At 35.3% G+C, this 18,010-nt stretch overlaps 1 protein-coding gene across 1 annotated transcript in view; it reads right to left on the bottom strand.

The window, feature by feature from the left end:
- Positions 1-1,129: 1,129 nt before the first annotated feature.
- PRKX (protein kinase cAMP-dependent X-linked catalytic subunit) overlaps positions 1,130-18,010 on the bottom strand; it is a gene marked incomplete at its 3' end in the record, with an annotated part of 55,244 nt that continues 38,363 nt past the window's right edge. The window contains exons 4-8 of the mRNA XM_082495034.1: positions 15,165-15,284; positions 9,291-9,386; positions 5,227-5,284; positions 2,569-2,646; positions 1,130-1,255 (exon numbers count right to left, since the gene is read on the bottom strand). Of these exons, the coding sequence (XP_082351160.1) occupies positions 1,130-1,255; positions 2,569-2,646; positions 5,227-5,284; positions 9,291-9,386; positions 15,165-15,284 (478 nt within the window). The remainder of the gene's footprint in view (positions 1,256-2,568; positions 2,647-5,226; positions 5,285-9,290; positions 9,387-15,164; positions 15,285-18,010) is intronic.

Below are 18,010 nucleotides of genomic sequence, written 5' to 3'. Positions count from 1 at the left end.
TGAAAAACTCATTTATCCTTTTAAGATTTTTATTCCTAGAGAACTTCTTGAAAAACATTATTTGAAAAATAAAAATCATAGACTCTGCAAAGTACAAAAATTTACATCTTTGCACAGTTCCTGTGCTTTAGTTGTATTGTATTCATTATATACATATATACTAATTTGTGCTTTTAATTACACAAGTTTATACTAAACTTATAAAATTAAGTCTATGAGCTAACTATGCAAAAAGGATCTGGGAATAGCAGAAAACTTAACTAAACCATAAGTTAAAAAAAAAAAAAATCCTAAAATATACCATTTTAGTGAGTCTACTTCAGTGTAGACTATCAATACTACAATTTCCTAATGTCAAATGTTTACAGCAAAAAATTATTCTTGCCTGCCTTCTTTAGATATTTACTATATACTAATACACATATCTGAATGCAGTGACATTCTTATCCACAAAGTCTTCGTTTATGTAAGAACTCCATTTTTCTTCAGACTTACTCTTAGCACTTCAATATCTTTCCAGTTTCTAAGACAAAAAATAATGAAAAAAGAACACAAAATACAATGTTGAGCATGTGAATTGAATGACAAGTATCAAACTATCACAGTTTTAAGACAGAATGCAGGGTACAGAATTAATCTGACAATCTTATTCCTCTAATTGAAGTCGTCATTCTTAATATAAAAATCTTGCAGTCACATTTCCCGATCTGTCAAATCAATCTAGGTATCTACTTATAACACACTGTTTTAAAAGTTTTAAGGACAGAAGGATTTAAATATCTGTACACAAATAACTTCATCACTGTAGAACACCAAAGCCTGTGAGACAAATTACCTTCGTCACTCCGTAAGCCTGCTTTACAATGTTTTATTTCAACAGTTTACTTTATACTACCTATTACCATGATTCATGTTGGTTTTACAAGCTGTAAGGAAGTATTAATCACTGTTATGAATCATATAATAGAATCACAGAATAGTCTAGGTTGGAAGCGACCTTTAAGTTCATCAAGTCCAACCATCAATCAGAAGATGTAATTTCTGCATACGGCTCTCACTGACAGACCTGCAATGTTTTGAAGAGGATTCCTGACATTTGGACATACCTTGCCCAGTGTACATGTTGCATTCAGAAGTTCTTGAAAATTTCTAGGTCTTTAGGGGGTACTGGAGGCATCTTGTTCCAGTCATCTTCAGGATAAGCTTCAAAATTGGAAGTATCCCCATCATTGGATACTTTCGGTACTATGGGAGGCTAGTCAGAACAAGCACAACAAAAATGTTAGTAGTTTCCTCAATGAGCTCCTCTCCATTGTATTAAAGCAGAAATTCTGTAAAAGACTGATTAAACAAAAGGGGAACATATTTATAAAAGTTCACCTTTTTCACTAATAATGAATGGCATGAGAGAAAGAAGCTTGCACTGACACAGACATGTTCCAACACTTTGTCTGTATTGCAGTTAAACATTGTGGTTAAAAACATATAATACATATACCTATTTTATGTAGCACTCAAGTTCTAGCTGCTTTGTAGACTGAAGGTAACTACTGAAAACGATTACTACAACTAAGCTCCCAGGCATGTGCTGTTACAGTATAATCTGTTACTCTCCTTCCTCACTCCTCCCCTGTTCTGTGGCCTATGAGCAAAAAGGAGTGTAATCACATTAGGTTCCTGTCAACTAAGAGTCTTAATAGTAGTGTAGGTAACTGTTATCATTATTTTCATCTATTTTGCAAGAACTCAATTTAAGATACCTAGCCAGAAATGCATTGTAAGAAACTAATGCAAAGAAAAGGAAAACTAAACATTTAATCGGTACTTGATTGACTGCATATGGCAACCTATGTTACTGAAAAAAACACTGCTGTAAGAAATCGGACTAGTTAAAACTTTGAGGAAGAAAAGAAAGAAGGCGGTTTTATTTCCAAAGGACTTTAAAAAGCGTTTTGCAGTGTTGATAGCTTTTGCAAACATCTGCCCTCATATAATAGTAGAATTTAGTGCTGTTAAAAAGCATGTTAGAACTACATTCATAAATCCTGCTCTCTCACCCTCCCTATTCCTCCTACTCCCATATGCTTTACATTTTATTAAAGCATTTACCTGAATTGAACTTGGCACCAAAATTTAAAGCTCAGAGTAAAACACTTCCACAGATACAAGGGCAAGGAAAAAAATAAAAAAAGATAATAAAACCAACAAACCACCAATCCCTCCTTCCCCCCCAACAAAAAAAAAAAACAACCCTACAACCAGTAATTACTTACAAAACCCTAAAACAGAAAATTAAATGTTTTATTAACTGATCAACTTCAGAAAAATAAAGCAGGGATTTATTTTTTAGACATTTTGAATATAGACAAAAATACAAGTAGACATTCATATAATTAATTCTGCAGTGTGAAAGGAAAAAAAGCATGTAACTATTGGTGTGTGCACATACACATGTGCTCATACACACATATGAACACACAGATGCAACAGGCAACAAAACCTCAACAAATCAGCTTAAACGAACAATTTCTTGTTGTGATGTCCTATAGAGTATTTTGCAGAATATACCTTTAGTCTCCTTTGAGGTACAGCGTCCCAATCTATAGACCTGAACCATCGATGTCTCTTCACATCATCTGCTCCATTCTTTAAAGAAAAAAAAAAATCAAACAAAATATTTAGTAAGTTATATGTATGCCAAATCATCTATTTCATCATAAGAAATGGTATCAAAGCAGACTAATGGTTCGTCTAACCTTTTTTCTTTTCTCAGGTGATAATCATTAAAAGATTCTACGGGATAAATTCATTGTGTTATTTCCCTAGCAGATCCCGAGCTCCAGCAAGAAGACCCCAATATTTTTTTTTTCTTTTTAGCAGCATTCTCCTGACCCAAGGGAGATCAAAAATAGGCTTTAAAATACCCACAAAACCATTCACTGCTGTTCTACTCACTTCTATTTTCTCCAACATTTTAGAGAATGCCTCTTATTTAGATATACTTTTTAATTCTTACACTAATAAAAAAAAAAACATAACTGAGGGTTGATGGTGTGATGGTGTCTTAAATAAAAATCATGTCTGGGAAGCAAGTAGTTCTATCAAATATTACAGATGTTTAGTGCCGACAACAAGAGTTTCTCAGTACTGTTACAAAAGTATATATATATAAACCTATTTTTTATTTTAGATATACAGTTAATGACATATTTGTCTTGTAATGATTATTCTCTATGGGCTGACTGCTTTGATTATGTATATAAAGAACAAAAATGTCTTCCCCCTCCCCTTCCCCGAATGAAGCTTGGTTCAAGCACAGACTTATTCTCAAGGCATTAAGCACTGGGGAAAACCAGCTGGTTCTCTGTCTCAGGCCTGATCACAGCACAGTTTCAATGCACAGCACTCAAGCTCATACCACATGCAGCTCCATGGAAGGAAGCATACCATACATCATTTTTTTTCAGATTTATATGGTGTGGGACTATCCATGCTCCTATCCAAAGAGGCAACAGGAACAGTAATTTATCACTTAGTTCCCTCAAAAGCAGATCTGATTGAATGCTTCACCAGAAAATGTCCAATGGGATTTAAATCTTTTAAAACCAATGATGATTGTTGAGAAGGATCAGGTTTATGACTGACCTACTGCCACCTCTCCAAATCCTGCTTTGAATTAGAACTATTTTTGATTTTGACATTTTGGCCAATTGTAGGGAAAAAACTCAAAATAAACCAAAACAATCACAGACTAAAAAAACCTTGAAAGCCAGTCAAACACACTTCCCAAACCCCATGTTTGAATAAACCAAAGTTTTGCTTTTGTTTTTCTTTTCCTTCAAAACTGTCAAAAGATATAAGAGTTTTCACTGGTTAATAACTTTCTAGATTTTCAGATTATGAAAATTTGGTTTTCATTTTCCTGCTGCCCCCACAAAAAACACTGCTAAGACACCTGAAGGATAAGAAAAATATTTACTTCCTAGCTTGTCTTACCAGTCTAAATTTGTACCATAAAAGGCTCTGAAACAGAACTTTGGACAGAGGGTTCTAGCATCTATACTTAGATCAATACGTTCAAGGAACCTGGATGACTGTGCATCTTTTTATGGTGCTCATAGGTGCAGAAGGTAATTGTGCTTTGTGCAAAAAAGCAAGCCTTTAACCTCCCCTGCTCAGAGAAATAGAAATTTTAGCTCTTGCTAAAGAACTAAAAGATTGCAAAAGCTAACTTAGGTATCTGCAACACTATAACGACAATAACAAGTCAATAAATATAGTATTAATTTACTCTGCCAGAAGGGTAAATTAACCTACACTGAGTTTTGTGTGGTGCTTTGGCTAGCCTGTTAAAAGTGCTTGAGCTCACATGCAGCTAACTTCTCACTGCACTACCTACCATAGCTATTGCATGGCTGCACAATAAAATAAGCTTGTAATTCAGCTGTCATCCTCTTGGCATGACAAGCAGTACATCAGGACATCTCACAGAATTCACAGGATTGCTTTGTGTTCCTCCTTGAGGTATCACAGATTACAGATGTATTTCTGAGGTAGGCTGGAATGTTATCTGAGACACGTGAGCATGGTTTTTACTAGTAGTAAGCTACTGCTTTCAGAAGTCCGTTCAGAATAGGATGAATAACTCTTCTTGGTGGAAGACTATTCGACTGTGTTTAATCAGCCCCACCACCAAACTACTGGGACAGTGACCAAACATCATGATACTACAACAACCCTTATATTCTTTAAAATAATTTTTAAACTCAAATTTGATTAGTGCTCCTTCTGGGATTAAATGACTCTAAAGGAAGAACCAAATCAGCTGGTGCTCTGTCCTACAGGTAGCACCATGTTTCTGGTCTAATATAAGTCTCCAAATTAATCAGTAAACAGGTAGGGTTTTGTTTGTTTGTTGTTTTGGGAGTAGTTTGTTGTTTTGTGTTTTTTTTTTTTTTCTTTTTGCAGGGGGATTAGGAGGGAGGGAAACTATCATGAAGGAAAGCATTAATCCAGACAAATAGGAGTATGATTTCCAGAAAGACACATTTAAATGTTGCATTTAGGATTGCACAACTGAAGTAATGTATGAGAAAATATATTTCAATTTCATGCTTATAAAAACAAAAGCCTATGGCTTTTTAGAAGAGATGTTCTACATCTTTCCTACAGAATTCTTTCAACCTTGTGTTATATTCTGCGTTACACCTGTTATTTTATACTGACCTTCATATTTCCTAATCGTCTTGTCCTGTCAACCACAAGCAGCTTCTTAATAAGGTCTCTGCAGTAAAGAAAACATGTCCTTTGTTAAACAAAAGTAATTTATATTTGACTGTCATACAAACGTTATAGAATATGACCATAGTTCCATTGCCTAGCTAATACTGTGTATAATTTACCCATTCATTTCCTTCGTATTTTAGGACACTTAAGAGTGAATGATAAAAAGGAATAACCGGTTCTAAAAGGAACTTGCAGAATTCTTTTAGACTCTTTCAAGAAACAAAGAAGAAAAACTTTCTCTCTCTCCTCCCCTGCCTCCCCAAAGTAGTACCATATCTTTCTTTGTATTTTTGTATTTTGCTGGGCATTCCGAATATCAAAATGGATCTCAAATCTGTTTGGGAGAAGACAACTCTAATATATATAAAAAATACAGATAAAGCTGCACCCTCAACTTTATACAAATTATATAAATTGACATTTAAATTTTGTGGCAGCTAAATATTAGGAGAAACCATGGAAGAGCTAGTCATCTGCTTAAAACTAGTAACATCTATAAGCTTTAATTTAATTGAAAATGAAAAGCTTCCCCTGAGATTCTAGTTCATTGAACAGTTCTACATAAAGCTAAATCAACATTTTAAAAGATGAATGTAAGTTTAGAGACAAAAAGGACTTCCATTTTAATAGCAAAGTATTTTAAATATTAAGCAACAGAAACCTCCAACATAAATCAGAGTGCGTATCACAATTTATTGAGTTAGCTTGATTACTTATGAGTTAAGAGAAAAATACGGCTTCACATTTCTATAAGCAGTTACTTTCAACGATTATTTTGCTCTTTATTTTTAGAATAGCAGCATTCTGGTCTCATTGCATAAAGTACCAATGACAGGAAAGAAAAAAGTTTAGTAATCCTTCCTCTTTCTACAGCCTCAAATATGTTGTATTTGGCAGGAATATAGTTCTAAAATTTAACTGGAAAAAAATATCAAATTGCCAGATAAAAGAAGAATAAAAAAGTCAAGGTACAAAGCAATTTTTTAAAACTCTTATGATCATTTCAGCCAATCAATATTTGGATTAGAATAAATAATATGGCTGACTCCTTTTACAGTCACCTTTGCAGAAATACCTCCTTCTAGTTCTATGGAGAAGACTATTCCTTATGGAGAAGGCTACAAGAATGGATATAATCAGACTTTAAAACAGAAGTAGGACTGAAAAGAAATCCAGAAGCCCAGAACTAGATTCACAGGCTATATGGCCAAAGATAAATCATGGAGTTTCATACTCCTATATCACCAGAAAATCTTTAATGGATCATTCTATCCTTGCTTCAAAAATTCATCTTAGAAAACACTCAAGGGATAAGCTTGCTCAGTGATACAGTGTTGTCACTGAAGATGGAAGACATTTGCTGCATTCATTAGAACAAAATTGCATTAAATTGAAAAAAGTAATAAATAGTTTACTGGTTCTTTATTACACACTTTCTAAAGAATAATTTAGAAGTGATCATGTTCAAGTCAATCCAATAGATATGTTGCTGTATGTATTTGGGGAATTAAATTCTATATCAAGGTCTTTCCAGACCAATAATCATTAAACTGCTGTAGGATCCATGTTTTGTTTGGTATTTTCCAAAACTGTCTTTGCAAACAAAAGTTTACACACACACAAAAATCTAACTTATGAACTCATTAGTGTCCAAAGAAATAGGTACAGCATAATTATGTTTATCAGAAATGAAGTTAACACAAAACTCTGATAACAGTCTTATTTTTGAATTTCTAGTTGCTTAATTTATTATCATCATTATAGCAGAAGCTGCTCTTCAGAAATCTGAGCAAATGGTCAAATGTGGCATGTATATAGGACAAAGGACTCGGAGAAAACATCTGATCAAACTGCAAGGCAGCTAACAAAAGAGACACAGTAGAGAGCAATGTGAACAGATGCTAGCTCAGGCCAGAAGGAACAGCACTTACACAAGACACACAGCAGTTATACAGCACAGTAAGAGACAGTGAACATCCAGAAGCAGGAGGGAAAGCAGAAGTACAAATTCAAAAGTTAAGAAGTGCAGGAAGGCAACAGGAGGCAGGCACATAGAAAAATGTCAACTACTATGTTTACGTAGTACTTCTAGGTACGAGAGTGTTCTCAGAGTTCAGAAAGGAAAATAGTTTTGTTGCCTAAGAGCAGAGAGTTAAAGTTCAATTGTTATAACCACTGTATAGCACTAAATACTTCAGACATAGCCTGGATATGACAGGACCCAAGATAGACTTCATCCTTGCTGAGATACCAACTGATAGGAAGAAGGGAGAGAAAGCAAATGGGATACAAGTAAGGTAAGAAGCAGACTGTCTTCATAGGACAAAATAATCTTGGCACTTGCTTTAAGCCAGTGGTGCAGAGATATTAAAGACTACCCAGTACCGCATACTGTGGTTTAAAAAAAAAAAGGAAGAGGAGTTGACTGGACAAGAGAGATACATTATGCTAACAACTGACTGCAGAAAGTAGGTGAAGCCATGCAAATCAATGAGATCACCCAAAACCAAGTTGTGAAAGGAGGAAAGCCCAAGCTAGAATCCCATGAGACCCCACAACGGCAGGAGTGTAATAGGAATGAGCTGACAAGCACACACTGAGGAGCATCTGGATGAGAAGAGCTGGGAAAGAGGTATATCAACTACTATTTTGATTAATGTATCCTACAATTAATTGGCAGTCATGTCTAGACTGAAGTGCAAAACCTGCATACACGTGCTTACTACCATAACTAGGAATCTTCAGGTGTCTTCTGGATAGTAGAAATCAGTGTTGGTCTGTGAATGTTGAGCACAAACAGAAGCTAACAGTATCTCTACTTTTAAATGCTTCCACCATGTTAGACTAGTTGCTAGTGACAATAACCTAATTTGAGCTGTTCATCTTCTGGTCACACTCTTATACTTTAGTGAACACAATACTATATGAAATCCTCAGTTTTCTTCTTAAGACAGACTGGGTTAGGGTGATCAGACAATAGGACGACACTATACTAGAAACAGCATCGAGATAGGAAGGGAAAACTTAAGAACAGACACAAATACGAGACACTGAACAGCCTAAGGTGATGTAGACACGCTTGATTCAGTGCACCTGATGGTTCAATGGAGGCTTAGAAAATCCTCCCCAAATGATTATTTTTGCAAGAGAATTCATAAAAGTTGAGAGAAAGTTGGACAGATATCATTAGATTTGCTGTGAAAAATTTTATCTATTTACCTAGTGGTGACAGTAAGCAAGTGCCATCTCTAAGGTCACTTCTTCAAAACACCTTGAATAATTATCCTGGGAATGTAAGAATAACTTCCTGTCCTCACTCACTCATGCCAGCTTCTAAGGAGAAACTTCATGTTTAAAATTGCACCTCTTCTGTCCTAATGTTTACTAACAATTATTTCAATTATGGAATTTTTAAACAGGGGAAAAAAAACATTTCATCTGCAATATTCCTGTAATGATTGCAAAATGCTATGAATAAAACCCACACATACATATATAAGACTGCATATTGAACTGGGGCCATATCAGTGGAAGTTGATTTTACACTGGAACTTGTGAAGTATCAGAGTTCATTCACGTAGTTACGTTGAGAGTGATCTAACTGGTATGTATGCATACAAAGGAAAAGTTTAGTGTTCGCTTCCTGCTCTCCTAATTTTTACTCACATTAAATTATGTCTTCATATTTCTTCTTTTTAATTTTCTTCCAGGCACCCACCTGGTACCAATGAGCTTTGTACAAGGTGGAAAAGCATTTCATATTCCAAAATATGGAGAAAAGTAAGAGAGGGAGATACTATGATACAACTGTATCTCCAGCTTGAAGTCTACCAAACATATTAATTGTACTTGGACTTTAAGAGTAAAGGTAACCTAAAATATTTTCCAATGTGGTGTTTTAGAAAATCAGAATCTGGTATCTGGTCTTCTATGAAGGTTCTCTAGAAACAGTGCTCAGGAGGTGTTTAGAATATATAAGACAGTGTTGGGAGTCATGAACTTACTTTACATATAAATCCAAATGCCTTGGGAAATCTATTTTGCCAGCAAGAATCTTCTGATATATACCAAATGGATTGTCGTCAAAAAATGGAGGAAACCTGTTTTAATACAGCAAATTTTTAGAGGTTAGAAAAAGAATTTCTAAAAATCTGATCAACAGTATTATGTTATAGTAATTCCCTTCAGAAATCATTGATTATATAGTTCTTTTTGGTAGGAAATCATCAATCAAATACTAACTTGAAGAATAACTTAATTTAAGGCTGCTACTGTAAAACAAATAACATTTTTGTATGCAACACACTGAATACAGAATTAAAATTACAAGAGAGTTCTGTTACATTAATACAATAAAAAATATGAATTATGAAACACATTTTCAGTGTTAAAGCAAAAAATGCTTTGCCTTTACAAAACCCATGGGTATACTTCCCAAAACAGCATTACCATTTTTGATCTTGTCCTGTAACTGCAGGCATATCCTTATTCACCAGTTTCTACCTAAAGTCTCAAAGGACCCTCATACGAATAGACTGTCCAGTTCAGTTATTTATTGTACTTCTTGAATTCAAGTATATGTTTTGTTACAGAAGGTTTGAAAGAGACAGACTGTTCAGAACCTGAAACTCTCTTGAAATGAATCTGTTTTTCTGTGTTGGACAGGTAAAGTACTTATTTCATAATCTTCCCAAGATGATCAGTTAATCAAGATGCAATTGAAATTCTACACTTTCTAGAATATAGTAAGCTCTTCATGGAGTTATGAGCTAACAGAAAGACTACTTCTTGTCTTATAGCTACAGTAAGATTTGAGAAAGTTTTCTGTTGCGCTTCCTTTACTAGTATAATACATAACCTGATTACTGCAAGAGGCTCAGAGAACGGGTGCATCAGTACAGGCAGTATAAGCAGCTTAGCTCAAGTGCCAACAGGTTTTCAGAGTGGCAGTCACCTTTCTAGAAGTTACCACAGAAAACCTTTTAGGGGAATAGAATAACTAACTACTTGTTCACTAGTCTCAGGCCCACTTTGACTTCCATAACATGACCAAAACATCCCTCTTACTGTGCTTCTGTCTAAAACCCCCTACAGAATAAAAAAAAAAAAAAAAAAAAAAAAAAAGGGACTTTGAGTGTCAACCATATTAGTAACGTCCAATCACTATTACAGTCCAACATTTAAAATATTTTCACATCTCCCTAATATTCCATAAATACTTTCTAAGAGAACTTAACTGCTTGTGTAAACACACAAATACAGCGCTGGAAATCACTGGTAGCACAAACAAGGGTGAAAACAATGTCTCTTCATTTCACATTCTTCCTTAATTTTGTGCTACCCAAACTAGCTTATTCCTCAACAAGTACTATACATGATTTCCATTACATAAGTGTTTTCAGGAGTACTAATTTCTTCATTATTCAGCTGATGGTCAAGTAGATAAGCATTTCTTTTGAAATATTGTAAAAATTAGCCACAGACAAAACCAAATTCAATCAGAATAAGTCAGTAAAGCTATCTGTGTGCAGAAGGTAAAAAAGTAATACTTCAAAACACAGAAAAGCATGACAAGACTATATGTTTAAAGAAAGACTGAAGGAAATTTGCTGTTGTTCAGAGAGCCATGTTTCACTATGAAAAACTGAGTAGTCTCAGCTAGAAAGAAATTGGAAAATATAAAAATCTCAGGAAAAACTATTTAACTATTTGTGTGTTTATAAATTCCTGCTTTGGCAATGAAGAACAAGGAAACGGTGATAGACATTTAACATGCACAAAAATTTCCCACCAGAGGGACTATCACATAAAGTTTCTTTTTTAGTCAGGCAACATTATGCCCTTCATATTCTCCAAGCAAGTTGACAAACAGTACATTCAATTTCCAATTTGTTTTTTTTTTTTTTTTTGTTACACATTAGCATCTATAAATGCATAAAGCAATTAGAATGAGACTTTGTAACTATGTATTACAAAGGTGCCAGCTGTAGTAAGCAGACTGATGTTAAATGTAAGGGGTTTTTCCTTCATCTCCAAACATTCGGTACACTACTGAGGTGTGAAATCAAGAGGAATAAGTACATACATGTTTGTACATTTTTACTTGTGTATAAATTGCTCTTTGCTTTCACACTCTGAAAATCCAAAATTACTGTCTAGAACTCTTGAGAGAAATTTAAATCACGCTTGGCTATATAGTAATTTTATAGCAATACTGCTTAAAGTGCATTTGAACTATATGCAAAATGAGAATAGCTTTGAAAGATTACATCGTTTTCTTACATACATTAACTGATACTGCTTGCAAAAGTCAATCTGCAACACAGCACAGATTTTAGACAAAACAATGCAAGAATTGTGCTGGAAGCTACCTAATAAATCAACAAAAAACCCCTTGAGTTTCAGACTGTCTTCACACCATAACACAAATACAAACAGCTGCCTTTTTTCCACCAACTGAAGCTAAAAAAAATATATATGTATTTCTGTATATGGGACAACAGCTGCAAACCATTCCTTTTGCTAACTGATGCATAACAATGGGACTGACATTGGTCTCAAAGATAACAGATAGTTTTAACACTGAAGAAGAAAAGTTGTAAAACCTCAAGGGAAAACAGACAGGTCTGAGAACATGAAACTGCAGACAGCATCCATTAGCTACCTAAAATGACAGACCAGCACATCACATATGACCACCAAAGCAAAAACAAAAAAAAAAACACAAAGCCCTCATTAAATGAGAAAATTCAGTTATCTACACATCTGATGACAGTACCATTATGACCTAACATATCTAACATTAAACAACAAGTATATTTTCCTCTATGGTTATTGTAACAGAACACATTTACTCAAAATAAATAGATCTTCCAACTTTCCCTATTGACAATTTGTTTAGCTTGTTTAGATTAATATAAACTCAGTATTCCTAATCGGTTCTGTAAAGATTTCTTCGCACTTCTGGTTCTCCCTGCTCTTTCCCCTTCTTTTTACTTTACCATCTTAAACCTAAACGGGACCTTGCCTTAAATCTAGTATGTGCAGAACTAGAATTCCATGGGCCTCTAGAGATTAAGTTAGAGAAATAAGACACTGCAGAACAGGAAAGTGTGGTTTTGTTTGTTTGTTTTTAAGAGAGACCATTTCCTTACCCACACATCTACCAATTCTTTTCAATTGCTTTTCGGGTTCAGAGAGAGTAACTTCAGGAAATAACTACCAAATGTCTTAAGTAATTTACTTGCAGACCATAACTTAGTCTTGAAGCCAGGTTTTGTTCACCTTCAAATAATTTCTGTATTTCTTAAATCTTCTTTGAATTTCAAAGCATGAAGTTACACAGGACTGTTTTTGCATTAATAGCCTCGATAGCAAATACCAATCTACACCTTGAGTTGGTGAGGAGAAGTGTTTTAAAACACTACTGCCAACAACAGTGGAAAGCTGATAAAATGTTAAAAGCATATCCCTATGTGACAACCTGACCGCCTAGAGAAAACACACACACCACAATCCCTGTCCCCCCACCCCTCCAAACCCCAGAAGGTTAAAAATTCTAAGCAAGTGGTATCAATCTACCCCTGCCCCCCCCCCGCCCCCCCCAAAAAAACCCCAAACCCAAACAACACCCCAAAACTTCCAAACAAAAACAAACAAAAAAATCAACCAAATAAACTTGGATGGAGTCCTTATCCCAGCTTTGGATAGGGAACCCACCCGAAAAATAAAAAGAAGCATCCAACCATTATGAAGAGCATATCTACACAAATAGTGTAGTAAAAAACCTTACAAAATCACTTGCAGCAGACAGCTGCTCTGTCAATCAGCCTATATAAGATCTCAGTTGCCTTTTAGAAATGTGTAATTTATCTCTATTGGTTAAGATATTGTATAGCCACAGTGTTTATAGTAAGCTTGGGGGAATCCAGGTCTCATCACTTGAGCCAGATAGCGTCAGGACACAGAAGATCCTACATAGAAATTATTGCAGCTGCTTTTTTTTTTTTTTTTTTTTTTTTTTTTTTTTTTTTATGAAGAATATATACCAGGTAATACTTCAGTTGAATATATAGCAGTCATACTTTAGTGCCCTGCAGTCTCCAGGTCTCATTGGCTACAGAGATGTGAACTTGCTTGACTATCAGCTCTTGTCAGTATGTTAACTTTGAAACCATGTTTCTATTACTGCTTTAGTAGAGAGAATCCTACCAACACCTGTGTAAAGCACAGAAAGGAAAAGCCCAATATCCACTTACACTGAGACCACACAGACCAAACAGAGCGATCCCACTGAAACCTGTGGCAGGAAGGTAAATCACTCAGACTACAGCTGGGAGACTGCAGCACCTGCGCTCATGTTACAGCACCAAACACTTATCTACAGTCTTCATGGTGTCTAGGACTAAGATGAGTGGCAACAAGGCTTCTGGGAATCTCTTGCTCCTTTCATCCCTCTGAGAAGGATACCCTTGACCAACTTAGGCTGCTCCTCCCACTGCGACCAACCGGGAGTGGTGGAAGGAAGGTGAAGCCTGGCCTCTGCACAGATTAGTCTACATAAATAACAACTTTTTATTAGACCAGTCAGCCAAACTTGCCCGAGTCAGTACAGAACTAGTAGTAGTACATTTTCATGCTTTTTCTGTCCAGAAATTGCCTTGAGATTCAAAGTAAATGCATATGCAAAACTTCAGGAAATTAAGAAAGCAAGCAGTGGGCAGCAATGCTGGCTTGGGATAAAACTTTGATGCTACTGGGCAAACTTCTTCACAGCAAACACAGGTGATGGATTGAAGCTCTTAAGCGATTGTCCATCAGAAGAACTGCCTGCTCAGGGAATCTGACACATCCAAACACCAGAGGAGTCAAAGTTACCCTGAGCTGACAGTACTTTATATAGAAAAGGATAAATAAATCCACGCAAGGATGTTTTTGTTCCAACTTCACTCTGTGGGACTGCAGATCCAGAATGGAAGGCCATAGAGGCAACTGATGCGCACTCAGGGAGCGAGAAGGCGCACAGCACACTGGGCCTGGTACCAAAAAGTTCTAACGACTATGAAACCAAAACCGATGAAATAAATTGTTTATTCTGAAGCTATGAAAGCCTTGCTTTCACCTGCATTTGTTCTACTGCAACAACTATGGCAAAACCGATTTCTTTCAAAATTCCCACTCTTCCCTCCCCGTGCTTTTTTTTTTTTTAGTTTTCAGTTATATTAATGCCAGAAAGTCTCTCTTCAGTTTGAATTTGTATCTTTTGGAAACTTTGCTTATCAAGCAAATTCCAGAACATCAAAAATAGCATTTGAGCAAACTGATTTCCAAATAGACCTTTTAAGCTTTTCCCTGTTCTTTTTGCTTTGGTTTAAAGAAAAACAGTGCTCAGTAGTAATACAAGCTGTACTAATAAGTCTTCCTACTTGCCACTATGCATTTTTACAGCCTAAAGTTCCCACTGCAAATCTTATTTCTCTGTTAGAAATTAATTACAAGTTCAAAGAAAACTGGTAGTCCTCTTCTTCACCCTTTAAATATGAAGTATTTTATGTATAAAAATCTAGATTTCAACAAAACCTGAATTTCTAAAACAGATAAAGAAAACAGTAGCTGTTAAAAAGTTTTACATAAAAAAAAGCAAACCAAAACAACCAACCAACAAACTCAAAAGACTAAAAAAATCTCTGTAACAACAGTGATATGTATTCTTTTTTATAGCTCCCATTTCCTTTCTTCAGAGGCAGAAATGAAACTGTATATCAATAACAAATTTAGCCCAAATTTGCTATTCCAAGTAGTGTAAGCAGAACTAGTAAAGAATCCTGTATTACTGTATTACACAATATTGCTGTGATACAGTAATCATTATCACTTACCCTGACAACATCTCAAATATAAGAATTCCTAGGGCCCACCAATCCACCGCTCTTCCATGGCCTTTGCTTTGTATAACTTCTGGTGCGAGGTACTCAGGAGTGCCACAGAGCGTCCACGTCCTGGGAGGAAAAGAAAAGAAAAAAAAAAAAAAAAACACCCACAAAACAGACAAAACCAGACTGAAGTGAAACCGAAATAACAGGAAAAAAACCAAAACCACACATGCGCACAGGAAGTATACTTATATACCTATGTATTGATTGTATGTAGGAACAAGAGAAAAAAGACCGACCTCTACAGAATCTAAAAAGATTGCTTTGACGATGCTCTCCAATTCTGCTCTAACAGAGATATATAGAAATTAAGAAAATTAGCCACAGGAAATATCCGTGCACTGAATTTCCCAACTGCTGGTATGGTTCTCTATCCATTCGGCTATATACATTGCTTTGAAATTATTAACAGTGGTTTTCACCCTGTAGGCTGCAGACCCTGGGAGTTCATGGGCTACTTCTGGTAGGCCCCGAAAAAGGCAAGCTTATTTGCCTTTTCCAGCAAAAGGAAAAAAATTTGTTTAGAAAAAACAAAGGGAAGAGGAGCAGGTAAAAAAGTAGTAGTTTAAACCAGTAAACAGCTGCAGACCTAAGCGAGATTCCTTTTACAATCTAAGTAATGTTTTTCAAATAGTATTGAAATGTAACCTGTCATCACTTCAACAATATCCATTAAAACGAAAACATTCTGTATTAATTATTTAAAATATTTACAAGGTGAAGTTAAGCCAGTGTGAGGTATGTAAGTAATACTATTTTCGATATATTTTGATGTCATTTTTAGTCCTAGCTTGTTTAAAATAAGCTCAGGATATAAAACTGTTATATTGCTACCAAATTGAAATGTGTATTTCAAGTTTTATAAATTAATGAAATAAATTGAGGCTAAGCAGTCAATGCTTACAAAGACCAAATTACAATTTGAAACAAAGATTATTCTGAAACCATTTCTTTCAGAAATGTGAACTCTTCTTTGTAAAAATACCCATGTAGAATTTGCCTGGCTTCACTACCTTGACTTATGTTTAAATATGTGCTAGAGAAGAAAAAAAAAAAAAAAAGTGCTTTCATTCCGAATAAATTACACTTCCCTGCTTCCCTGATAGCAAGTCAGAAGACGAAACTTTGAAAAAGTGCACACCAATTCAAGAGAGGATGAAATAACAGCACAGAATAAGAAAGAAAAAAAGCACACTGCATTTTAAGAAGACTTCTAATAAGATATGGCAAAGAATATAGTCACAAAATTAATGGTCACTGCACATGATTTCTAACTTGCAGGAAAAGAAACTTTCATTTGTGAGTGCAGAAAGAACCTCCTCCAAACTAGTAACATGGTCCTGAACAAATGCATTAAGATGAATAGCAATCTCCTTTAGAAGTAATACATACTCCCTTCAACTTCTAGCTTTTCCTACCGCTAGTCTGTTAAATGTGACAAACCTTTTTCCTAACCATAAACGGATATTCAAGATGCACCTTATGAAATCACAGACTGTCAATGCTTTTTATTTTTTTTAAAATATTAAATAATACCTTTTTATGAGATTGCAAAATTATTTTAAACAGAGCTTTTGGGTGGTTTTTTTCTAGTTTTCCTTTTGTTTGGTTATTTTCTTAAGCCTTAGCCTTCATTCATAAAATAACTGAAGATCAAGGAAGAGGAGTTGTACAGTCAGTCAAGACTTTAAATGAAAATTTATGATGCAGAGTTGAATTTCTACAAGCTTGGTTTTAAGATGGCAAAAGCTAAATTACTCCAGCTAAACTGTCAAAATGCATTAGATGCCCTATGCACCGATGTGCTCCATGGTTATTGAAAACACATTCATTAGTCTAAATAATACATCTTTAATTTTTATCATAAAAGGATGGCATAATTTTTATTGCTAGAAAATATAAACTCTCATTTTCCAAATCAAGCATACTCAAGAAAATTCTTTCGGACAGCAACAGCCCTGCTTTACACACTACTGCCATCTAGCGGTTGCCTAGACCGGGACTAGGTAATTAAGAAAACCAGCAAAGCTTTGTCATCTTTAAAAAAAAAATAAAATAAAATAGTCCCCCCTCCCCAAATTTAAAAATCTGCATTACAATCCATCGTATGAATTTTTACTCACACTAATTTAGCCAGCTCTGCAAATGAAGCAGCTGCCAGTTTTACTGTATTTGGGAAGACAGGCTGTACAAATAAAACAGAGAGGGCAGGCACGTTCATTTTAATAAACAAGCTAGACCGCTTACAGGACAATGCCCCACAACAGTCATCCTTTCCTACCCCAACATTTCAACTATGAATGCACAAATTCAGCAAGGATGCAGTCTTTGGTGGTTTTCATCCATTATCAAGGTAATTTACATACACACACATGAAAAAAAAAAAAAAGTCTAATCTGACCATGACTTCCAGGACCCATATAATTTGCTGGTGACAATGTAACTAAAATGATCTTCAATTAACATACAGGTTAATAAGACAACCTTTTTTATTCAAGCAAAAGAAAAAACACAAATTAAGGAAAGGCCAACATAACATACAGGCTGCCCAGGGAGGTTGTGGAGTCTCCTTCTCTGGAGACATTCAAAACTCGCCTGGACGCCTTCCTGTGCAACCTCATCTAGGTGTTCCTGCTCTGACAGGGGGATTGGACTAGATGATCTTTTGAGGTCCCTTCCAATCCCTAGCATACTGTGATACTGTGATATTGTGATAACCTGAAGTTCCCTGGGTGCACTAGGAAATAAATTTTTTTACCACCAGCAGGTCATCTACTTCTCTTAATCAAGAA

This window comes from Vanellus vanellus (genome assembly GCF_965231255.1).
Source record: "Vanellus vanellus genome assembly, chromosome: 1".
NCBI classification, from domain to species: Eukaryota; Metazoa; Chordata; class Aves; order Charadriiformes; family Charadriidae; genus Vanellus; species Vanellus vanellus.
Note: the sequence above shows the minus strand (reverse complement) of the source record. Positions and strands in the feature narration are given on the sequence as shown.